Raw genomic sequence first — 10,221 nt, 5'->3', positions numbered from 1 at the left:
ACATTCAGTGCAAACGAAAATAATATTAGGTACACAAATTGTTGCAAATAAATGAACACAATAAAGCTAACTGAAATATATTTTCAATAATAATAATGCATATTAGAGGAAAAAAAAACCTCTTAAGGCATTTATATTTTATCACAACATATTTTTCGTCGTATTGTATTCATATATTCTTACAGTAAATATTGAAGAGTATCGTATCTAATGGCAATATTGTCAACTCACAGCCTTTGTGATGCTGATTTGTTTACATATAGTTATAAGTGATATATCTACCTGGTGACTTAGATCTCTCAAAATACGTACATTTGTTGAAGTGCCTTAATAATTAAAAGTGCTACTGTGTGTGTTTTTGTTTGTTTCAAAAGCTGTAACTTAAAAACATATTCTGCCTAAGTTATTTGTGTACATGTTAGGCATGTAAAAGGCGAAAATTTTAAAAGGCAGTAAGGTAATTAAACAAGATGTCCGAAAGAATCAGGCGTAGAGAGACAACTTCTGGCGAATCTGAAGGATTGTCAGAAAGTTCTTTCGATGGTCTGGACGTCAAGAAAGGCTCAGAAGGAGTAAGTATGAAACTAATTTATTTAAATTTTCCATCATATGTTGACGAATAGAAACATTACTAGACGTCAGCGAATATCTACCAAATGAAATGTATATAGGTCGGAAGTATAAAATTGGGATGAATCTTTATTGAATTGTAGACACAGAACATTAGAAAAACAGTAAGTGTTGCCATCGAAAATGCAGTGTTTTGTTAAGTTCCCCAAGCGGCGTAGCTTATTTTTCTGTCAGAGCCATGTGGCAGAACACGTAAGGCTAGCGTCGACGCGTTGCTTCGCTTTCAAGAATTTTTTTTTTTTCCAGTCTAGAAAGCTTTAATTGTTAGAAATCAGAATCAGGAGCAAAAGAATTGGAGTCCCATTGTGTTCTTTACGTCCATGGCGTATGAGAAGCCTATTTTGCAAATTGCCAGATGTGGCCTCGATCAAATCTGCTTTTTTTCAGGTGTGAATTTTAAATGAATTAATTGAGAGCATCTGGTAACGTAAAGGAAGTTAGATCTGAAGAGCTCTTTTTATAAGTTGCCTGATTAAGGAATCAGTTTTTAGAGGTAGCGTAGATGTATAGAAATATTCAATTTGTCACAATATTTCTTTGAACAAAATATTTGTGTGCCCATTTAGTCAATGAGGAACGCCACTAATGCAGCATAATTTGAGTCAGTAGCAGAACCCTTCTTGAAATTCAAACCGTCTTTTTCCAATTAAAGCTCAAGGGGTTTATGAACAATGCACTGGAAACCCCCATATTCAGATAGGTCCTACAGAAGTTTCTAGTCAATTACAGGCTTTTGATTGCACATGTTTGTATTAATGGTGGAGAAAGAGTGTACCACTGAAGGAAGATAATGTAATAGAGATTTTGGGTCGTTAATTTTGTGGGAAATATATTGGGTTGTGTAGATCATTCACATTGTCCATTGCCCCTTTTACTAACACGTTTCAAAGGAAAATTTGTTATATAGACTGCAAAATTATTGTTGAATAAGGCAAACTTCAAGACCTGGTAGTTGATAGGTTTTCCTATCATGTGCCCAAGAAAATGTTCAAGCCCGCGAAGGTAATAATTAACATTCCCCATGCTCTGAGAAGCCCGAGTAACTGTTTTTTTTTTTTATTATTTATTTATTTTTATTCAGATAATCAGTAGGTTGTATGCTGGTACTCACAATTGAGTTAACAACTGCAATTTATACTGAATGTGCTTTTCACTCCAAATATCCATATCCATTCCTGGTCTCTGATCACATAGTGGTGGATTGGGGAGGGAGGGACGTGAATTGAAGAGAAACACAATGGGCCTACAAAACTATAACAACTTTAAGGGATGACCACATACTAATGAGGGGCTGACATTTTTTTGGGAGGGGTGGGGGGTATTTATAAGAGTGCTGTCCAATATTCCTCCAGCAGTAGCGCCTCACCACCCCTGGAAATGTTAACAGGTCGCAGCAGTCGCTCTCTCTCTCTGTGTGTGTGTGTGTGTGTGTGTGTGTGTGTGTGTGTGACCTTTTACTGTATGGGCATCAGCCAGATCAGTGTTCCAGACTAGATTTGTGAGCTACTTTGACAGAAAATTGGTATAAATCTGCTGTACACTGGGCACATGTTCAACAACTAGGCTGTTGTACCTAAAGAGTTGACCAGAATCACAAAGTTTCAGCATGGGAGTCACCTGAGATCTTGAGCAACAGTGAAGCAAACTTGATGATTTATACATATCTGTTGCAGTATGGAAAAACTGGCCTTATCACAGGCATGGTAACTGGCGTCCCTATACTGCTTACGAAACTGGAATTCGGTATTTGCTTCATTGAGGACCCATGCATTCATCCTGTAAAATATATTAAAAACCTGCCTTGATTGCGAAAAAAGCACCTAGTGTCAAGTGTTAACCCAGGTTTCGGCGTAGGTAACTACATTAACTACACCTTCTTCAGAACAACAATAAAACTCACAAGTGCCTAAGAAGACCTTTGTCAATGATTAAAAGAACACCATAGCTATACATTTATAAACAAAAAAGAAAAGGAGAACACAAACAGTACGTATGTAACTTCTGCCAGTATCCGTCTCCTACCTTCCAAACTTGCCCGCGAAAGGCAAAGGTCCCGAGTTCGAGTCTCGGTCGGGCACACAGTTTTAATCTGCCAGGAAGTTTCATATCAGCCCACACTCCGCTGCAGAGTGAAAATCTCATTCTGGAAACATCCCCCAGGCTGTGGCTAAGCCATGTCTCCGCAGTATCCTTTCTTTCAGGAGTGCTAGTTCTGCATGGTTCGCAGAAGAGCTTCTGTAAAGTTTGGAAGGTAGGAGACGGATACTGGCAGAAGTAAAGCTGTGAGTACCGGGCGTGAGTCGTGCTTCAGTAGCTCAGTTGGTAGAGCACTTGCCCGCGAAAGGCAAAGGTCCCGAGTTCGAGTCTCGGTCGGGCACACAGTTTTAATCTGCCAGGAAGTTTCATATCAGCGCACACTCCGCTGCAGAGTGAAAATCTCATTCTGGAAACATCCCCCAGGCTGTGGCTAAGCCATGTCTCCGCAGTATCCTTTCTTTCAGGAGTGCTAGTTCTGCATGGTTCGCAGAAGAGCTTCTGTAAAGTTTGGAAGGTAGGAGACGGATACTGGCAGAAGTAAAGCTGTGAGTACCGGGCGTGAGTCGTGCTTCGGTAGCTCAGTTGGTAGAGCACTTGCCCGCGAAAGGCAAAGGTCCCGAGTTCGAGTCTCGGTCGGGCACACAGTTTTAATCTGCCAGGAAGTTTCATATCAGCGCACACTCCGCTGCAGAGTGAAAGTCTCATTCTGGAGTACGTATGTACAAAGTCAAAAGCACTACTTAATTTACTGGTGTACGCTCCACCTCACACCGGCATATGTTCAATGGGCCATGACCCACCATAAACTGTAGCTACAAATTGTCGCTCACTTACAAGCCTGACCCGCTATCTATGTACATGCGCAAGACAAGGGAAGTTACTTGGATGCATTTAGTTTTTTAATATATTAACCAATGATTGCTGACGCGCTGCGATGTTGAAGGTTCCTACATCCTGTAAAAAGTTGATCAAAATTGGAGAAAGTTAAGTGAAAACCATTTTTAAATTTAGTTGCGTTGATGTGGAATGTTCCCATTGTGTTCTAATGACTGTAACACACAACATATGTTTGGTAAGTTAGTACCCATACTCACACAGAGTAGTTTTCCTGTGTATCTCAATACTTTATCATGCACATTGAGCTTTAATACATAATATGACACACAGTTTATTTCATTCTTCATGATTGGCGAACCTTGTGAGAATGTATTACTTGCAGCAGCCATTCCCAAGTGGAACAACATCCAATTGGGTTTTACAGTATGTTGCGAAAGATCAGTTTTTCTGTGATTCAGAAAATCCAGCGCTACCATTGCAGAGTAACCCACAACGGCATGAGTTAATACTTCCATATATTCATGAAAATTCGTTGGGCCAGTACGGAAATTGAACATTTTGACTCAAATGATGCCTTATCATTGTGTGTGATGTCTACTGTGGAGAATTCGGTTGTTCATATCTGCAAGGTACAGACAGGTCACCGACACTTGAGCCCCTGTGTCTTTTAAAAGCTATCTTTCATCTGCCATGACCCCAAGCAGCACTCCATCTCTGCACACACTTTTGCAACATTCTATTTTACTTGGAACACCGTCCGATGGTTAAGGAATTCTATTTGGTGTTTAACGGACGCTTATTATGACGACATTCATGTTGCTTTCTGTTTCAGCAGTCATGTGTCCTATGCCCGATCATCCGTTCACATTCATAATGTTGCAGTCAGTGACATTGTTTCCAAATCAAATGTGGCTCATACATCCACACCTGGTCTTAATTTCAGCCAGAACACACCAGATCGGCGTTCTGGTGCCTCCCAGGAAGGTGTTTTTTTAACTCATTGGAACTAATTGACACTTGAGGGGTGTGTGTGTGTGTGTGTGTGTGTGTGTGTGTGTGTGTGTGTGTGTGTAGGGAGAGGGGGTTGGTGGGTGGGTGACTCTCCATAGTATACTCGAGTTAATTTCATTGAGCATTTATAGTGCAACTACAAAATTGTTAAGTATTTCATGGCCACTTGTTGACAGATTGCCTGTTTCCAGAATGAGATTTTCACTCTGCAGCGGAGTGTGCGCTGATATGAAACTTCCTGGCAGCGTGAAAATCTCATTCTGGAAACATCCCCCAGGATGTGGCTAAGCCATGTCTCCACAGTCTCCTTTCTTTCAGGAGTGCTAGTTCTGCATGGTTCGCAGGAGAGCTTCTGTAAAATTTGGTAGGTAGGAGACGAGATACTGGCAGAAGTAAAGCTGTGAGGACCGGGTGTGTGTCATGCTTCGGTAACTCAGTTGGTAGAGCACTTGCCCGCAAAAGGCAAAGGTCCCGAGTTCGAGTCTCGGTCGGGCACACAGTTTTAATCTGCCAGGAAGTTTCAGATTGCCTGTTGTCTTGTGTCTTGGGTTCTTCGTCCTACATTTGTTTGATGTTTTTTCTGACATTCCTCTAACATGAGTGGCTGGCATTGTCAAAGCTTCCCCATGCACTGCTGGTGGCGGCAGAGGGTGAAGCTTTGATAATGCCAGCAACTCGTGCTAGTGTGACGCCTATAAAATCATCAAACAAATGTTGGCCGAAGAACCAGAGACAGAAACCAACAGGCAGTCTGTCTACAGTCCAACCAATTGAACAGTAAGGCTGACAGCTGTTGGTAACATGATGTCATAGTCACAAAGACTACAAAGTTGTGCCAGTATGTATCGAAAGGAACTCGGAAGCAAAGTTATAGTGCTATAGTGGCAGATAGTAACAACTGTTGTTTATATTAAATCTTGTGGTTTTATTGTTGTGATTATTAGAAATTATATTTTAAAAACCTGAATTTCAGAGTAGTGTTTTGTTAAAGTGATTTCTTATTGTAACTTTTATCGCAAGTTTTAAAAAAAATCAAAGCTTGTGATTTATGTGGCTGTTTATTCTGCACTTTGTGCTGCTGTGTCCAGTTCTTCCGACCACTTAGCAGCCATAATGGTGGCAGGCAAATCCTTTTGGATTTTCCATCCTAACTCATAATGCTGATAGTCCCTTTTTGAGTTGTTCAAATGTACGTGCCGTATTCAGCCTATCATGATACATAGCACATGTCTTTGCACCACTCACTAATTGTATTTTAGGCATATGCAAGTGTATGTTGTCGGCCAGTTACCCATACCAGCAGCAGCTTCCCAATTGTCATTAATTGCTGACATATTCTCAGTTGGTATACGCGAAAAAGGAGCCACTAGACTAGCTGCAATAGGATCCACAGAAGGAATAAGTATACTGACTTTTTGCCTTCACTGCACTGGCTTTTCTGCTCTCGCTATCTGTCGTTAAACTGTCCAAAACTTCAGCTGGTTTCTGCCTGGTCATTTCCATGTTTCTGGCATTTCTGCAACCTCTATCTGATAATACGAAACAATATACTTACAGTACACCACCAAACAAGGACATATGTCACAAAACATTCAGACAGAGGCACAAGGAATAACAACAGTAATTCTTAGAATAGTTCAGAGGCCATTGAGACTCTGAACACTGATGTGCTTCATGCCCCCAATGTTGGCATGTCTCACATTGTCTGGGCAATGATGCATACACATAATTCATGACATGCTAAATTATCCCCCCTTGTGGGTCTGTGGATTAGAATAGGCCCGCGGTATTCCTGCCTGTCGTAAGAGGTGACTGAAAGGAGTCTCTCACATTTCGGCCCTTCTGTGACGATCCCCTGTAGGGTTTGACTTCCATTCTTCAAAATTTTCCTGAAGAGTGATCAACTGGGTAAGGGCGCCCTACATGGTACATTGTGCCCATAGTGAATTGAGATCTTTAGCCCCCTTTCTCATTGTTGCATTGCAGTCCTGCTCATTCTCCATCTCTTGGGTGAGGATATATTCCTGGGTGCAGTTTACACGATGCACTATGCAGTCTCGCTTTCTGGACCTACGACGACCATGGACTCCTTTGTGTCTGATATCCAGCATGATAGCCAATCTGTTGTGGTGGGGCCGCCATGTACCGTGTTGGTTGTAGCCCCCTGAGAACACAAGGATCGCTCTGTTGATGCCTGCGCCATTAACTCCCCACATATGCCAAGGAGTAGATGCCTATCTCCCTGGGGCATCAGGACTCCCGGCAATGGCCATCCTGCCAGGTGGCCCATGCTGAGGCTGGGTGGCGCCCATGGTGAGGGCCCCTGGTTGGAGTGGGTGTCATCAGGGCAGATGACACGCGATGAAGCGTAGTACATTGTCTCTCGCTGGTGGACCTCCACCAGCAGTCTCTAAGCGATCGAGGTCTAACCTCAACCTAAGAAAATCCTACCCAATTTCGTTCCCCTCCCTGGCCACACCATGCGAGGAATGCATGGGTAAGGATGGCAGTGAAGCTTATTCACCGCGGTACCTCATTTCTATGTGAGTTGATTGGGAATCATTCATGTCAACGAAGTCTCAGTTCTTTGTGGAGCATTTAGAGGACAAGTTTGGGGAGGTGGAGGGCTTGTCCAAAATGTGCTCTGGGTCAGTCTTGGTCAAAACAACTTCCTCTACCCAGTCACGGGTGCTCTTCGCCTGTCACATGCTCGGGGATGTTTCTGTTTCCATCATGCCCCATAAGAGCTTGAATATGGTTCAGGGTCTTATCTCCCGCAGGGATCTGCTTTTGCAGTCTGACGACGCTCCAACCCAGAATGATGACGTGTTCACTTCGTCCAGCGCATCCATTTGGATCCGAGGCATAATAAGGTTGCCACCAGTGCCTTCATCTTGACCTTCGAGGGTGACGCATTACCCGAAAAGGTCAAGGTGATGGCTTACTGCTTTGATGTGAAGCCATATATCCCTCCCCCAATGCGGTGTCTTAAGTGCTGGAAGTTTGGCCATATGTCTTCCCGGTGTACTTCCAGCATCATATGTTGAGATTGTGGACGTCCTTCACATCCCAATACTCCATGTGCCCCACCTCCCATCTGTGTTAGCTGCAGAGAGCACCATTGCCCTTGCTCGCCGGACTGTAGCATTCTACAGAAAGAATGGAAGATAATGGAATAAAAGACACTGGTCTGCCTGACCTACACTGTAGCTAAGTGAAAATATGAGAGGCTCCATCCTGTGTGTATGACATCTACCTACGCCGCCGCTGCGACAACGGTTCTACCATCTTCCGTTTTGCCATGTACAGTTGGCTCTCAGAGCCATCAGAATCTACCTGCCCCCTTGGTGATGGAGGGCACTTCGCTCCCTGTTGCTCCTGCACTACCTACTTCAGCAGCAACATCCCCCCCCCCCCCCCCCCAACCATCGGGGACATCAGTCCCCTTTTCTCAGCTGCAGAAGCGTAAGTCTTCTTTGGCTCCTCTCGCCAGGAAGAGGTCCCTTGGGTCACTCCCTTCCTGGGTTGTACCAGTGGTAAAGTGGATACCTGCCAGTGGCTGAAGGAACCACAACCACAGGTAGCTGGCCGTAGGGCTTCATGGTCCTCCTAAGTCTTTGAGACTGACCCATTGAAGCTCTCCCAGACAGAAACCCCGAAGGAGCAGCGAGAGGAACCAAAAAGGAAGAAGGCATCCAAGAATCCAGACCTTATGGTGGCACTCATACCAACACTCCCTACAAGCTCTGTGTCTGAGGATGACCCCCCAGGGGGCTCGCGGTCCTTTCGTGAGTACGTGCGTGGCGAGCACGGGGCCCCGAGCTGTTGCAGCCTTCCTTCTTTTTCCGGGCTGCATTTCCTTTCCCTTCCCCTCCTTTCCTGTCCTTCATCCTTCCCTCCGACCTCTCCTCTCCCTCTCTTGGTGTCCCTACTTATGGTGTCCCTCCTTATGTTGGCCCTGCTATTCTCCTGGTTCTGTTGACCTTGCAATTCGGCCTTGTTCTGTAATTCCTTCATCCTTTTGGTATTCTCTGGTCCCCTCTGGGGTTTGACCTCCATCACTAAATTTTCTTCTGTAGTGTGAGCCATTTGGGGAAGAGCACCTTACCTAGTGTCTCCGGCGTGTGCCATCATCATTGATTCCATCGTTTCCTTTACATCGTTGTTTGACGCTAGGGTCCATAGCCAGCACGGTAGCCAGCCCGTGTGGTGGGGTCGCTATGTACCCTTTTGGTTGAGCCCCCTGAAAACACAGGGATCACACGTCTGATACCTGAGCTGTGACCTCCTCATGTAAGCCTAGGAGTGGTTGCTTGTCGTCCTGAAGCATCGGAACTCCCAGCAATGGCCGCCGTGCCAGACGGCCCTTGCTGTGGCTGGGTGGCGCCCATGAGGAGAGCCCCTGATCGGAGTGGGTGGTATCAGGGCGGACACTATGCTCATGAAACGCATAAGAGTCCACAACTCTGGCCGTTCTCCGGCCGTCTCTTTGACTGGAAAAGATTCTTCACGTGCTGCTTCCTCTGCCCCTTCCGCCTTCCCTTCCGTGGCTACCCCCTGGGAGGAGGGCCAGGCTCGTCTGCTGGGGGCGAAACCTTTCCCTCGCTATCTGGTTTGCGCCAGAACTGATGGGGATACTTTTACTCATACGAAACCTATGTTTTTTGTTGAACACATCGAAGACAAGTTTGGCGAGGTGGACTCTATCAGCAAGATGCGGTCTGGGTCGCTGTTGATTAAAACTGCTTCAGCTACCCAATCTGCAGCTCTCTGTGCCTGTACCCATCTTGGTACGATTCCTGTGTCAATTACCCCACACCAGTCCTTGAACATGGTGCAAGGTGTAATTTTCCATAGAGACCTCCTCCTTCAATCTGATGAGGAACTTCGGGACAATCTAAGCCGGCGGGGGGTTCACTTTGTTCGGCAGGTTCAGAAGGGTCCGAAGGACAACCGCGTTGACACTGGTGCCTTTATCTTGGCCTTTGAAGGGGACACCCTCCCTGAGAAGGTCAAGATTATGGTCTATCGGTGTGACGTGAAGCCATACATCCCACCACCTATGCGATGTTTCAAGTGTTTGCGTTTTGGCCACATGTCTTCGCGCTGTTCGCAGGCCCCCCTCTGTGGTGACTGTGGACATCCGTTCCATGAGGGAAGTTCCTGTGTTCCCCCTCCTGTGTGCGTAAATTGTCGTGGGAATCATTCTTCACGGTCACTGGATTGCCCAGTGTATCAGAAAGAGAAAAAGATACAGGAGTATAAGACTCTTGATCGTCTCACCTATACCGAGGCCCGTAAAAAGTATACACGCCTTCATCCAGTGACCCTGACAACTAGTTATGCTTCAGTAGTATCTTCACCCCCTCCTCCTCATTCCTTACCCCAGTCCCGAACCCCTTTCCTCCCCCCTCCCCCTACGGTTCCCACACCATCCCCTCCGGGCACCGCTTCCTCTCCCCGGCTGGAGAAGTGTCCTGCTTCTTCGGCGTCTGCCGGTCATGGGCGCCCCTCGCGGGATCCCCCTTCCCGGCACCTTCCAGGCCAAAGGTCTGCTGCCACGCGGCCACCACGAGAACCACGGTCTGCGGGCCCCCAGATCGCCCGCTCTCTTTCTGTTCCCGATCTTGCTGTGGCTGGCTCCATTTTGTTGCACAGCCCTCCACGATCCCAAACAGAAAGAAAGAAGAAGCACAAGTCCCGGGA

General features: G+C 45.7%; 1 protein-coding gene across 1 annotated transcript in view; it reads left to right on the top strand.

The window, feature by feature from the left end:
- Position 1: 1 nt before the first annotated feature.
- Positions 2 to 10,221, top strand: part of LOC126279106 (protein CASC3-like) — a 111,304-nt gene continuing 101,084 nt past the window's right edge. Inside the window, exon 1 of the mRNA XM_049979588.1 lies at positions 2 to 572. Coding sequence (XP_049835545.1) covers positions 471 to 572 — 102 coding nt within the window. The 5' untranslated portion in view covers positions 2 to 470. The remainder of the gene's footprint in view (positions 573 to 10,221) is intronic.

Source organism: Schistocerca gregaria, chromosome 6, assembly GCF_023897955.1.
Source record: "Schistocerca gregaria isolate iqSchGreg1 chromosome 6, iqSchGreg1.2, whole genome shotgun sequence".
Lineage (NCBI taxonomy): Eukaryota > Metazoa > Arthropoda > Insecta > Orthoptera > Acrididae > Schistocerca > Schistocerca gregaria.
Note: the sequence above shows the minus strand (reverse complement) of the source record. Positions and strands in the feature narration are given on the sequence as shown.